Genomic DNA, 15,257 nt, shown 5'->3' with positions numbered 1-15,257 from the left:
GTTCTGGACCCACTTCCTGCAGAACTACTTACCCTCCTTGCAGTCCAGGCAGAAATGGGTGAAGGATACAGAGAACCTCACTGTCGGCATGGTGGTGATGGTGATTGACCAGAGGCTACCTAGAGCGCTGTGGCCTGTAGGACGGGTCACGAAGACCATCAGGAGTGCCGACAGGAAGGTGCGGTCTGCAGAGGTGCAGGTGGACGATAGGACCTACACCAGACCAGTGGCCAAGCTTATTGAGTTACCAGCCATCCCAGAGGACGCCCCAACAACGACTCCGGAAGACAGTTGAGCCTTTCCATGAACTAATCCACACCGTGGATTAGGGGGCGGCTGTACAAAAGGCCCAAGGACTGGGCAGACATAAAGACTGTGGGGTGCTGTTCTGCTGTTCTGTAGCTGGACGCCTCTCAGACATAAAGACTGTGGGGTGCTGTTCTGCAGCTGGACGCCTCTCAGACATGTCTAGACATGTCAGTCGATAGCCAGCATCTATATATACTAGTGGGCTTTAGTGATTCCTTCAGTTCATGTGTGCGTCCCTGATCACAAGTAAGTGTTAAATATGTGCATAATGAGGACGCTTAGTTATTGTCTGTGATTTATATGGTTAAGGCTTATACTAATGTTATAATTCTACCAGCTGTTTAGGAAGCAATTTACCAGTATGTTTTTAGTGATAATCTAGCCTATTGGGTATAATCTATGTTGTTGATTATAGTATTTAGTATCTGTTTAGCACAGTTTATCCCTGTAACTAGTATAGGTAAAGCACTGCTTATCCCCATTGGTAGTTCCACTCGTGAGGTTTATGTTACTTGTAGCAACAGTATATTGTATAGTATATAACAGACTGATTAATAAGTATTAGTAACGCTGATGTCTTTGTTTCCTCCCCATTTAGAACCACACACACTCTCACATACTCCCACCGTGCTAATGGGAAATAGAAGTAGAAATTGCCAGTGCATCTGTCTGACCATTGATAATAAAACTCATCAAAGAACGTTCCTGCCTCCCGTGTCCTGACTAGACACCGCCCCCCCCCCCCCCCCCCCCCCGATTTTCTATGGAGAGAGAAGCTATACCAGTGACAAGACAATTCACACACAACACGCGTCGTATCCTCAATGTATTGCAGCAACACACGTTTTGGAAACATCGTTATTACAAAACATTTAGAAGGGAAGGAAAGAAGAAGTGTTTAAAGTCCGGTCAGGACTCCTACCTCCACCCTGAGCGCAGGCAGAGAGGACTGCAACACTGGTTAACGGGACACCGAAGTCGAACCCGGCATCTCCTGCGTTGGTGACGAGGGTAATGTCCGCTACGCCACCCAGCCGCCGTAGGGTCGACTAACATCCTCTGTCAAAGATGACGTCGTAGTCAGAGTGTTTAAGGCATGTTATAGTCACAGTAACGTTCAACAGTGTAGCATTAAGCTAACAGCCGCCCGACTGATAGCAACAAGCTAACGTTTCCTAGCCTAGTGAACGCAACGAGCTAGCGCCGCAGCTAACAGCTGACTGGCTAACAGTAGGCCACAAACTAGCACGCAAGCTAAGCAGCTATCACCTGAACTGTACACAACGACATAACAAGCCACACTTCAGACAGGCCGCCGCCTGAAACCCCCCTCATCCTAAGAGAGAAGAGAAAAAGAAATGTCAAACACAGTTTTCAACTGTGATTTTACCAGACATACAGCGGAGTCGGCTCAATTCCCATACGGGCTGCAGCCGACTTGAGCATGGAACTACCGATAAAGAAGATCCATGCCCACATTTCCTCGTGCTTTAGGGTGTACTTCCACATTCATGTGAAAGATGGGGCCTGCACGGGACAGAGAAGCATCCGCTTGTCCAGAGAATCCCGGGTTCAACCAGGTCTCGGTCGCGGCCCACTAGTTTGACCATCATGGGCGTCAGACCAAGATCCTCCGTCCGCCGCCTAAGAAGCCGAGCAGAGGACCCCAATCTGGGGCCGGCCTTCGTAAAATTGTCAGCTAACCCCCATAGCACTAGCAGACAACTAGTGCTCGCAAGCAAAACATTACTCACCCAGCTCGGAAGCAACCAGTTTCTCACAACAGCCGGTGCCTCCCACAGTCCAGCTGTATGACCGGAGGTTTAATACCTAACCAGCCGCAGCAAGGAGGACTGCAGGTGGGGAGTATATCAGCGACGCGAGCCCCTAATACAAAAAAGCCGGTGGAGGTCAGAATGATCATCATCTTCCAGACACTCCAGTGACGAAGACATTATCGCCGTATTTTCTCGAAATAGTGAGAGAGAAAATAAAGATATAACGTCAACGTATCTCCTTGTTCTTCCTTTCTTCAGATAAATACTTTCTTTCCCATTTCAAGTGATTGGTATACAGGCACTCTCCTAGGGTGAAATTTGAGAAGGAGATGAGTGTGTGGCCCCACCCCTGCTTATGTAGGTAGCAGATGGGGGTGTGGTCAGACGGATGTTGGTATGTAAAGGTACATTGTGAAGTTTTTATTCAGTGCATATACACTGGAGCGAGATATGTGCAGAATGACGCTGAGCGGAAGCTAGTACGATATAGAACACCATTTTATCTTTTGTAGGCCACCCATTGTTTAGTATTTTCGATGCTCTGCTAAGCTCATTTAGTAACAGATTGCTGATGCCTCAATGCTCTACTGAGCGATTGAGAAGGTCTTTTGTACCTGCTGCGGTAAAAAAAAAATAACGAACACCGATAGCACTGTGTTAAGAGGCTCTCCTATTGTGTTGTGTAGTGTATTGTATCATGTAACTGTGTCTTTCATGTTTGTATATGTGTATTCGCTCTGGTGGCAAATCATGTTTCCCCTCTGGGATTAAGAAATAAACCATACCATACCATACCATACCATACCATACCATACCATAATACACGAGAATTTGAATAACTCCTGCCCATTAATTTGAATAACTCCCACCTGAATAACTCCTGCCCATTCATTTGAATAACTCCCACCTGAATAACTCCTGCCCATTCATTTGAATAACTCTTACCTAAACAACTCCTGACCATTCATTTGAATAACTCCTATCTAAATAACTCATTTGAATAACTACTACATTTACCACCTTACATTATCATCAGATAATGGCCTTGAAAATACAAACCTCCAAAAGATCGCTGGCTGTGTTGAAATGGGATGACTGGGAGACCTGGCAGCCCTCCAGGTTATTTACAATAGTACCTGAAATGAAGTAGAAGAAGAAAAAAAAGTTATATTCCTGTTATATTATATTATCAAACTGAAAATAAATAAAAATATCTCCCCAACCCTCGAAGTCCACGTTGCCCAGATGAAGGATAGCAGCCAGCAGTTTGGAGATTTCCCAGTAATCATTCTCTGTAAACATCAGGATCTTCAGGGCCGAGCGGAAGTGGGCGTACTCCTTGATGTCATCACGCCCATCGCAGCTGGTGCAGTTACCCTGACAACGCAAACACAAAATATTGATACTTATCTGACCTAGTTATCCGTTACTCATATACTTCCCGTGTTATCAATCACGACCATCATAGCTCATGCAGTTACCCTGACAACACATTTAGAACAAAATATCAATACTTCTCTGAGCTAGTTATCAATTATATTCTCTTTCCATGTATATAATCTGACTCTTTAGATTAAAGGGGATGGTTCACTGTTTCTGAACCGTAACCCTATTTCCTAATGATGTCGATCGGTGGAATCCTTTCTCAGCACAATCCATACTCTATTGTTAGTTAGCCACAAACTATTTCAGAGTCGATGGGGACGAGCTCCTGTCTGCAGGGTTCCCACAGACATTGCAAAATGAAATTCAATGACTTTCAAGTACTTTTACAAGCACTATTTTTCATTTTAAAAGGGCATTTAAAATGATACAATTCACTTTTAAATGCTGTTTCTTTATTGAAAAAAAAATCTGATCCAATATTTATGGCTTAAAAAAACCAATTTCCAACAATTAGTTACACCTTGGCTTAGATAAAAATAAATTATATGTCTTGATTCAGAACAATTAGGATGAACAAAACTTTCAATGTGAATGGTTGATTTGAATTTCAAGGACTTTTTAAGGAGTTTGTTCAAAAATTGGCTGTTTTCAAGGAATTCCAGGCGTTGACTTTTTATTTTCACAAATCAAGCACTTTAAGCACTTCAAGGACCTTGTGCGAACCCTGTGCCTGTACGAGCAGACTGAAACCAACTGAAATCTATGGTGCGTGCACTGTGGAGTAGGTTTCAGTTCCCTCCAGTCAGCTTGTACGGACAGGAGCTTGGTCCCCATTGACTTTGCATTAGCTGGTGGCTAACTAAACTGAGCTGTGGGTGTCCAGTATGAAGAACAACATGGCTTGTGCTGAAAAAGGACTCCACCGATCGGAGGGCAACATCATTGGTAAAGTAGGAAGTAGGGCTAGAGTTCCAAAAATTTCTTCAAGATGAGTTTTTATTTGGTTCCAGAGTTTGGTGAAAGTATATTGGTACCATGGTCAGGTAGTTGTACTGGGCAGCGCTGGCAAGAGAAAGCATCTTCTTCTGCTCGGCGGACATGCCCATCAGCATACAGTAAAAGATGTGATAGTTCCGTTCCTCAGGGGCCTGTGCAAGGAAAACAAGACAAGATTCAAGAGATTTATTTATTCATCACATACATACACAAGACATGTAGTGAAATGAAGGTGGCCATGCCCGCCTTGATTGTGCAAAAATAGAATAATAAAATAGAATAGATAATAAAATAGACATGATAAAAAGTAATAAGAATAAAATAAAATGCTAAGCTTTAAGAATAAGGTAATGAGTACTATATACAATAATATACAGTTGTGTTTTTTAAAGTGACCTTTTTTGTAGTGTCTTTGTGTGTGAGAGAGTGCAAGTGAGGATGTGTGTTGTGTGTGTGTGTGTGTGTGTGTGTGTGTGTGTGTGTGTGTGTGTGTGTGTGTGTGTGTGTGTGTGTGTGTGTGTGTGTGTGTGTGTGTGTGTGTGTGTGTGTGTGTGTGTGTGTGTGTGTGTGTGTCCATGTGTGCTTGTGTGCTTGTGTGTGGAGAGATCAGTGTCCAGTGTTCTGATGGCCTGGGGGAAGAAGCTGAGTCTGAGTCTCTCTGTTCTTGCTGCATGTATGCGGAGGCGCTTGCCTGACTGCAGCCGCTTTTGTTGGGGTGGTGAGGGTCCTTCATTATTCTGCAGGCTCTGGATTTGCACCTCCTGTTGTATAAATCCTGCAGGGGTGGTAGTGGTAGTGCAATACCAGTAGTACGCTCTGCTGAGCGCACCACTCTCTGTAGGGCCTTCCTGGGTGGTGCAGTTGCCAAACCAGGCAGTGATGTTCCAAGTCAGGATGCTCTCCACAGCCCCAGAGTAGAAGGACTGGAGTATCTTCCCTGAATTTCCTGAGTTGTCTCAGGAAGGTTTCGCCTTTCTTAACACTGTGTCTGTGTGTGTTGTCCATGTCAGGTCCTCTGTGATGTGGTACTTAAAACTGCTCACCCTGTCCACGATAGCACCATTAATCCACAGTGGTGTGTGTGTGTCCTGCTGTATTCTCCTAAAAAAGTCTACATATCACTGATCACATGAAGACTTGACCTGCACCATATTACTAACCGTACACTTCTCCTTTGTGTACTGTCAAAATGATGTCTGTCGCCATGTCTAGTCTACTGTCTAATGTATGTATGTTATGTCCCTTTGTACTATATATGTGAAATCCTATCAGTCCTGTTAAAGGGGAACTTCACCGGAAAACGGTGCCGATTTATTTTGCACATAATCTCACACATAATCCCAAAGCTCTAAACTGGTTTGCACACATTAATTTAGTTTGAGAATTATTGAAAGTGAATGAGTTTGAATATCTCCTCCCATGATGTCATCAGAGGACAATGAATCATTGTGTTGTTAATTACAGCTCAATGATATGCTGTAGATGAAAATATATATATATAGATCCTTATTGCAATCTCTATTTTTTCATTCACATCATTTCATTGAGCTGTAATTAACACAATACAAGGATGACATCACAGGAGGAGATATTCAAACTCATTAACTCTCAATAACAGTCCAACTAAATGAATGTGTGCAAAACAGTTTAGAGCCTTGGGATATGTGTGAGATTATTTGCTAAATAAATTGGTGTTGTTTTTCAGTGAAGTGCCCCTTTTACGATTATACTGCGTTGCTTTTTCCTGTCATGCCACAGCTCCACATTACCGAGACACATTCCTTGTATTCCCATACAAACATGAACTATAGTAATACTGTAGTATTCCTGTGTTGTTATCCCAAAATGTTTCCCAATTCATTGTCTATGGAGCAGCATCAGACTTTTGAGTTTTAGCACTCTAGTTTTGGGATTTGGGAGATAGTTGCTCATTTTCACTAATATTTTTGTACTGTCTTAGACCAGAGGAATGAACATGTATGTACCGTACTTTTCGGACTATAAGCCGCGGCTTTTTCCCCCATTTTTTGACCCTGCGGCTTATATAACGGTGCAGCTTATATGTGACTCGACGTGACCAAACCCGAAAATGTAAAAATCTAAATATTGCTTTTTTGACTGCATTGAAATGTTATTTATCTGTTCCCTTATTTGCTAAACTTAATACAACTTGTAAATGAGTTAATTCTTGTTATTTGTCCGACAGTATTGTGTCCCAATGCTAATTACATATGGTAATTAAACATTAAAACACCTGCGGCTTATAGTCCAGTGCGGCTTATATATGTACACATCATTCAATTTAGCTGCTGCGGCTTATAGTCAGGTGCGGCTTATAGTGCGAAAAGTACGGTATTCTGAAATTGGGGCGTAGTTCCCCTTTAAGTGATTGTCAACTACCTGACGGCAAACGCGGGACTTCTCCAGCAGGTACTGCTCGATGCGGGCCCCCTCGATAGCCCCTCCTTTGGTGAAGTTGATGTCGATATACTTCCCAAAACGACTGGAGTTGTCATTGCGGATGGTTTTGGCGTTACCGAAAGCTGAAAGAAGAGCAGATGGATACTTTCATCAAGGAAACGATAAGGAAAAATGACCAATGCACTTGTTTAGAAAGGAAGACATTTCCTTTAATTTTTATTTCCATTGATTTATTTATAATAATAATAATAATAATAATAATAATAATAATAATAATAATAATAATAATAATAATACATTTTATTTGGTGGAGCCTTTCACGACACCCAAGGTCACCTTACAGATCATACATATATATATTTTTTAAACACAGCAAGACTAACTAACTCATTGACCGCCACGCTGTTTTCCCATCTCTACTCAATGGCACCAGCGTTATTGCCCATTTTAGCGATGTTTGCGGACCCATCGTGTGTTCTGTATTATAGCTATGGCGACAATAGTATGGCTCATTTGACAGGCATTGTTCATAGTCCAACACTGACTAACCAGTTCATTTCTACATACTGTAATTTGTGCGCTATTCCATGCTAAACATCGCCCCTTTCCAAAATAATCCAGTATTTTTTCATAGATTGCGAGATATGGCGTGTTATATGCATTAAGCCCAAATCGCTCGGGTTGCTCACCTGAAACTCCAAATACTTCCAAATCAAAGGTATATGCCATATACATATGTCTTCGTTTTAACTCGAAACTGCGATTGTTACGAAAAGCATGTTTTAGGTCCGGTAAAATACGACACTGATCGGTACAGAAGCATGTTTTTAGGTAAAAAAAATAGCAGCCGATAGACCTTACCTCAGTCAGAAGGTACTCCAAAATGAATAAATCCCAGTCGTCCCATCGCAATCGCAATTAATTGTGTATATTGGCTACCATACGGGAAAGAATAGGTCTGAGGCACCAAATCTTCCACCGATTGCTATGTCCTGATTCACTTTGAGGGGGAAGCAGCCGGAGGTAACTTAGTACTGGAAGACAACTGATATCCCCAGTTCAAAAGGTAGGCGATACTGCCACCTGGTGGGATTCGATCGTCATTGCAATTCCAACGTAGGCAGCTGTGCCAGGGAGACCCAGGCAGCTCCGAGCAAGTGTTTAGAACGGGGATCAAAGGAAAAATATCAAAGGAACTAAAAACGAGATATCTCGTTTTTGGTGCTCAAGCGTTGGCAATAAAACACAAGATTATTCGTGTTTGGCACCCAATGAGTTAAAAGTCAAGTTTAAAAATAAAACAAACAACAGGAAGTATAAAAACAGTGAAGTTAAAATAACAAACAAACAGCAGGGGGTATAGGACAGTGACAGAGGTTATAGTGAATATGCTAGTTTGAACAGATGGGTTTTCAGTTGTGATTTGAATGATGATAGTGAGCCAGACTGTCGGATATGTGGGGGCAGGGAGTTCCAGAGTCTGGGAGCCGAGCAGCTGAAAACTCGGGCACCCATGGTGCTGAGGCGTGAGCTGGGAATGGATAAGAGTCCAGTAGAGGATGAGCGAGGGTGCGGGAGGGGGTGTATTCCTGGAGGAGGTCAGTGATGTAGATGGGGGCTAGATTGTGGAGCGCTTTGAAGGTGAGTAGGAGGTTTTTGAAGTCGATCCGGTAGTGCACAGGGAGCTGGTGTAATTGAATGAGGATGGGGGTGATGTGGTCAGATGAGTTGGTGCGGGTGATGATCCTGGCAGCAGAGTTTTGGATGATTTGTAGTCTGTTGAGGAGTTTGGTGGGAAGGCCGGTGAGGAGAGCGTTGCAGTAATCAATCCGGGATGTGACGAATGAGTGGACCAGGGTTTCCGTGTTTGATTGGGACAGAGATGGGCGGAGTCTGGAGATATTGCGGAGGTGAAAGAAAGCAGACCGGGTGATGTTTTTGATGTGTGGTGCAAAAGAGAGGGAGACGTCCAGGATGACACCGAGGCTTTTAACTGAGATGGGTACAGGGAAGCCGTCGATGATGATGCTCGGAACTGGGGTGTTTTGTGATTTGGTGAGGGTGGATTTGGAGCCGATGAGCAGGGCCTCAGTTTTGCTGCCATTTAACTTCAAAAAGTTTCTGCTCATCCAGCTCCTTATGTCCTCAAGGCAGGTGGTGAGGGTGGTGAGGGAGGTGGGGGGAAGGGCAGTGGTGGGTTTGGAGGAAATGTAGACCTGTGTGTCGTCTGCATAGCAGTGGAAGTGGACCCCATGGTGACGGAGGATTGTGCCCAGGGAAAGGAGATAGAGATGGTGAATAGGAGGGGATCCAGTACTGACCCCTGAGGGGGAGACACCCAGTGAAACAGCTGAACATTATCTATCTATTTATTTATTCATTCATTCATAATTTTTTTGTCTTTATTTTTCATCTCATGAATGTTGTTCCTGTTTGCATGTTCTATATTCAAATAAATAAATTAATAAATAAATAAATAAATAAAACAAAATTACCAAAAGAAAAGAAAGGAAGACAAAGTCCTACCTATGGGACAAAAATAGTATGCAAATCCAACTTCATAAATAGTGTGGTGGAGGTGGGTTATGAAAGCTCTTATAGCAAGTAGTGTAGGAGGCAGGTATACTGCTGAAAAAGGTGGGTAACCTATATTGGGACGCCACCCACCTAAGTAATTGTGGGTTTATTTGTGAGGGTGTGTCCGCAACGCCGGCAGGATCATCAAAGACCCCAGCCACCCCAACCACAAACTGTTTCAGCTGTTCACACACAGCCGAAATGGCAGAATCCAAGACTTTTTTGCACACCCACACACACAACCTACATGCACATTTACTGCACACACTACACACATTGCACTTTGTACACACTACACACACCACACCCACAATGTGATTACTGTACTATACTCAGAGCTATATTGCACTGTACTATATTTACAGCTATATTCAGAGCTACTTCAACGTTGTCTCCTGCTGCTACTGTACACTAGTCTGATGTCTGTATTTCTGTTCTACTCTTGCATTTTTGTACTATATTCAGTAACAAATTCTTATTTACAATGATGGCCTGGTGAGAGGACAAAATGGCCTCTTGGAGGGTAACAGGGAAAGGGGACAAAAAATAGAAAAGAGACCTTCCAAGATGGGATTGGCCTCTAGAATCTGCTGCTCTATCCAGGAGTGCTGGCCGCTCACAGAGGCCAGGAACTGAAGAATCAGCTTGGTGCTCTCGGTCTTCCCTGCTCCCGACTCACCACTGAAACAAGAGAAGTGAACACAATGTTGTCAAGAGCATCATAATAACATGTGGACATCTTTCACATTGTAGGGGTGTACTGATGTGTACTTTGATCTGGGCTTAATCTGTTCCCTCAAAAACCAGCTGGTGTTCGTTTTTCAGTGTCTAAGTAATGACCAAATATCATTACTGTCATTTTAGTTTGATTGGGAATTCTTTCAAAGCCTAACTATAATAAGGCATATCAATATGCATTATTATTCTGTATGACAACTAATAAAGAAACTTGAACTTGAAACTATATCCAACAACATTCTTTATATGTTATGCAAAGCTTTTTTGTTTTTTATTATTACAGATCTGACACAGTTAAAGCAGAACTATCGGAAATTGTTCTTTAGTCTGAAAGGAAGACACTTGGGATTTCCCACAGCAAGCGAAAGTGGCCCAAATCAGATGTTACTCAGACTTAATTCTTTCATGGCAGTGTAAACAGCACAAATCACATGGAATCTGAGCCTTCTGATTTGGGCCACTTTCATATGTCCTAAATCAGATACAGGTCTGTTTTTCTGCAATGTGACCTCAGTCTCAACAGTCATGCGACTTTCAGATCACATGTGGTTCACATTTGTCAAAGCTTTTTACGTCCATCTTCTTTATTGTTCATTTGTGCATGCAAGGGCGTGACCATTTCACACTGGAAGCAAGGGGCATGACCAGTTCACACTGGAAGCAAGGGGCGTGACCAGTTCACACTGGAATCTGATATAGACCACCGCAACACTCGGGATTCTGAAATCATGGGAGAGAGAGGGGGGAGAAAATGACTGAATGTGGATGAGAGCCTTGCTATTAAGTGGTTGTAGGTACGGCTGTTGGGGTGCTGGAGACATGATCCATTAGACTTTTATACGACTGAGTCTCCTGAACATGGAGAGACCAATCCCAAGTCAATCTGCACTTTCTCTGCCGAGCGATAGTCACCTTTCCGCATCTACTCCCGAACTCCGCATGGGCAGATTGATAATCCTAGAAATCCAGATACTCCGTGGGAAATCTGCGCAAGCGTAGTTCGAGAGTAGGTGCGGAAAAGTGACTATTGATCTGATCGATTTGGGACTGCTCACTCCGTATTCAGGATTCTCGGGCGTATAAAAGTATATTGGATCATGTTTCCAGCGCCCCCACAGCCATAGCTACAACCACTTATGTCAAGGCTCTCATCCACATTCATTCATTTTCTCCCCCCGCTCTCTCTCCCATGAGCTCAATGTAACGCGGAAGTGCAGTGCTCTATTGGCCACATAAAAAGAATAATGTGAACAGCCAAAGAAAAACGATCAGATCTGAGCAATAAATCAGAATCGAGCACTAAGGCCTGCAGTGTGAACGCAGCCTCATTGCACTAAGGCCTGCAGTGTGAACGCAGCCTCATTGCACTAAGGCCTGCAGTGTGAACGCAGCCTCATTGCACTAAGGCCTGCAGTGTGAACGCAGCCTCATTGCACTAAGACCTGCAGTGTGAACGCAGCCTCATTGCACTAAGGCCTGCAGTGTGAACGCAGCCTCATTGCACTAAGGCCTGCAGTGTGAACGCAGCCTCATTGCTCGTATTTTCCAGTTTAAACACGTAAAAATCATCCTAGTGGCTTGTCGACTGCAGCAGAGGTGGAGGTGGTGGTGGTGGTGCTGGCTGACCTTATGACACAGCACTGGTCCTTTTGGTTCCGGCGCATGTTGAAAAAGCAGCTGTCCGCGATGGCAAACACATGCGGGGGCAGTTCCCCCAGCCGGCGGTCAGTGTACAGGTGCACCTGTTCCGTGGTGTAGATGGGCAGCAGCTGGTACGGGTTGACGGCAACCAGAATGGAGCCTGTGTAGGTCTGGAAACACAGAGGGGGACGTTATGCAGCGTCGACACACAACAGCACCGCTGACAACCGAGTGCTTGTGTGTGTGCGCTCGGTGGAGTCGATAAACAACAGATGACATTCTAAAAAGGACACCATCAAGTCTGCAAAACCACTGTTTAGCCAAGGCGGCCGTGGACCGAACAAGCAGTCTCATTCATGGGCGGATTATACGCATGACATGAGTTGGAACATTTCACATTTGGGTTACAATCGTGTAAATCTCTCTTAAATGCCAACGTTGACAGCCATGTCGTCCGCGAGACAACAGCATATGACCCAGTGAACAAGAGAATATTGAATATTTACCCGCCAAAAGACCCCGCCCTGGAGCACTATGATATTTTATTTCCCATAATGCCCCGATTCATAATGGAAGGCACACTGGTGTGCTTTGAAGCCACGACAAGAAAACAGTGGGATGTTCTCTCTCAAATAGAGGCTCATTCGTCTCTATGGAGACAAACAACACTGTGATAAACTACGGGGCAAAGTCTATGACAAAAAAGAAAAAAAAAAGACTGCACAGCTTGCTCATGAAACGTGTCATGGACACTATAAAAACAAGGTGGTTCTTCACCCATAAAACCAGGTGCTTCTTTAATTTGCGTAATATCGGAGCAAACTTGAGTATCCAGGAGACGGGGGAACGTACATAGATGTGACCCTCCTTGTGTCGCACTAAGAGGTTCCTGAGGAGCCCCGCCTCGTTCAGGTCGCCCAGTCTGATCATGTCGTCCACACCGTTCACGGAGGTCGGGTGCATGGGCCGGATGGCACCCTCGCTCTTCTTGTTGACCTTGTGCTCCTGAAACACACGTGGGACGAAGAACCACACAAGTCTGTTTTTTAGGTTTTCAGAGGAACAATGCTTTCAAACATTATCATCTTAAAGATGGTAAGTCAAGAGTGTTGTGTTGATACTCTTTCTTGTGATATATCACATTCACACTCCCCAAGTAATTTAGATTAAGCAAATACATGGACTGTGCAAAGAATTTCAAAACGGACTTATTATGGTCCTTCAGTGCAGGGGTTCAAATGAACGTCACAGCTTCCGGCCACAGATCTGATGCGGGAACGTATAAAACATCAGCAACGCAGTGAGTTGACGTACCTTTCCTTCATCGTCAATCAGCTGCAGCTTTCCAGCGGCCGTCAGCTTGACCTCTGCCCCGATTGGCACCCCGAGACCAGAGTCCACCCACACGAAATCACCCTGGATGTAGAAATATTAAGTCAAAATCACCCTGGATGTAGAAATATTAAGTCAAAATCACCCTGGATGTAGAAATATTAAGTCAGGAATATATGAATACCGAGTTAAACCTTCACCAGCTAAACGTTTATAACATTTCATTATGATTATTTGTATAACTTTTGCATAGTAGACGGTAGAGAAGGGATATCACTCTCACCTTCCTTAAATCCAACATGGTGAAAATCTGTCGGTGTCCAGTCTGTGAGAACGACAAAATAGTATCATTCTGGGCAGGTTAATGCATTGATAGTTATTGTTTGTGGTTATTGATAGGGTGACGTATGGATTACCATCCATATCTAAGCAGATAAGGTGAATCCTCAACATTATCGTGACATCATTTTCTTTGCCTAGATCACCCAGTCAAGTGAGCCCTGCACCCACACAGAATTAAACACACTTCCAAGCACAAGATTACAACCAGTAATAATAGGATTACAATATGAAAAGGATATTTGACATAGACAAGGTAATTACAGCACCGTACTTGTGAATATGGATACTGTTTTGTAACGACGGAGCTTAATGTTTTTAAGAACTTATTTATTGGTCACACTGGTCTACACCATTAACAAATACATGGGTATATAATGTCAGTTCTTACCTGGGTATATTTGTGGAGGTTCCACCCCGTCCTTGTGCTGGTGGAAGCCCCGGCACCTGTTCAGTCCACCTTGAACGAAGAAGAACCAGGAACAGAGTGGCTTTGCCAGCAGCGCACCTCTTTATGGCCTTTTGACTTTGCTCCCGAGGGGAATGGAGCCACCCTGTGCAGTTCCACCCAAGAGACACGGGCCGAGCAGGAAAACTCAACTCAAAATAATTTATTTGTTATATGTTATATACCAGCTTCTTATTCTGTTTCAGTGGGAGGAATCAATGATGATGTATATATACACACACATATAAGTAAAAAGAAAAAGAAAATTATAATAATTTCCCCCAGGTGACTGAATCCAAAGTGTAATGCTAGCGAGACCTGCATATGAATTGAAGAACAATAAACCACCAGGGTTGGCTGCCCGTCCACAGCCACGTTCACGTCCAGTCACCAGAACAGGGTTCTCTCCCTCTTTTTTAGAAATGTAATCTTATAGAACATAATAATAATAATAATAATAATAATAATAATAATAATAATAATAATAATAATAATAATAATAATAATAATAATAATAATAAATTTAATTTGTAGTGCACTTTACATTTGGAACCAAATCTCAAAGTGCTACAGGGTAAAAACATAGGCTTTAAAAACAATTAAAAAACAAGGCATAAAAACATACAAGGCATGTATAAAAGGTTAAAACTAAGAAAAAGCTTTGGTGAAGAACATAGGACATTTTTTATTAAATAACACAGATATACTGAATCTCAAACTAGACATGTGCTGTCGGTGACCGGCAGTGGGTATATCCCTGAATGGCCCGAATTCCCAATCCACCTTTTGCCCATGCACCTAGGAGTTAATGTTATTCGTTTTATGAGAATAGCGCCACCATCAGGCCAACTTCACAAGCCTCCTTGCTATTGTAAGGCAAACATATTTATCTGGTAAAATTGTTCTGGTATCTTTGGATACTAGGGGTGGAAAGGTACACGTATCCGTACCGTAACGAACGGCTGTGTAGTGTACCAAACGAATACAACGGTATGTTAACGACTAACGACCGCCCACCGGGGGCTGTTTTTTTCACAATCTAATATAATTATAATATTTTTAAAAAAAAATTTACAAGTCGATTATTAATTTCAATATAGAATATTCGTTGACTGCCCTACAAGTACAATTAGTTACTGCACACTACATCACCCCTGAGTGGAAAATGGAAAGCCAAACTTTCCCCCACTGTACCGAAAACCATACCGAACCTCGACTTCAAAACAGAGGTACAAGTCAAGAGTCAAGTCAAGAGTTTTATTTGTCACGGCATACAAGTATACAGTGAAATG

At 43.1% G+C, this 15,257-nt stretch overlaps 1 protein-coding gene across 1 annotated transcript in view; it reads right to left on the bottom strand.

Annotated features, from left to right (window-relative positions):
• myo7ba (myosin VIIBa) overlaps positions 1 to 13,479 on the bottom strand; it is a gene marked incomplete at its 5' end in the record, with an annotated part of 103,962 nt that extends 90,483 nt beyond the window's left edge. The window contains 9 exons of the mRNA XM_084308396.1: positions 3,147 to 3,223; positions 3,311 to 3,464; positions 4,508 to 4,621; positions 6,870 to 7,012; positions 10,027 to 10,148; positions 11,832 to 12,016; positions 12,699 to 12,851; positions 13,161 to 13,262; positions 13,462 to 13,479. Of these exons, the coding sequence (XP_084164522.1) occupies positions 3,147 to 3,223; positions 3,311 to 3,464; positions 4,508 to 4,621; positions 6,870 to 7,012; positions 10,027 to 10,148; positions 11,832 to 12,016; positions 12,699 to 12,851; positions 13,161 to 13,262; positions 13,462 to 13,479 (1,068 nt within the window). The remainder of the gene's footprint in view (positions 1 to 3,146; positions 3,224 to 3,310; positions 3,465 to 4,507; positions 4,622 to 6,869; positions 7,013 to 10,026; positions 10,149 to 11,831; positions 12,017 to 12,698; positions 12,852 to 13,160; positions 13,263 to 13,461) is intronic.
• Positions 13,480 to 15,257: the final 1,778 nt, after the last annotated feature.

This window comes from Notolepis coatsorum (genome assembly GCF_963971535.1).
Source record: "Notolepis coatsorum genome assembly, chromosome: 2".
Classification (NCBI taxonomy): Eukaryota; Metazoa; Chordata; class Actinopteri; order Aulopiformes; family Paralepididae; genus Notolepis; species Notolepis coatsorum.
The sequence above is the reverse complement of the archived record's forward strand: the minus strand, read 5'-3'. Positions and strand labels throughout refer to the sequence as shown.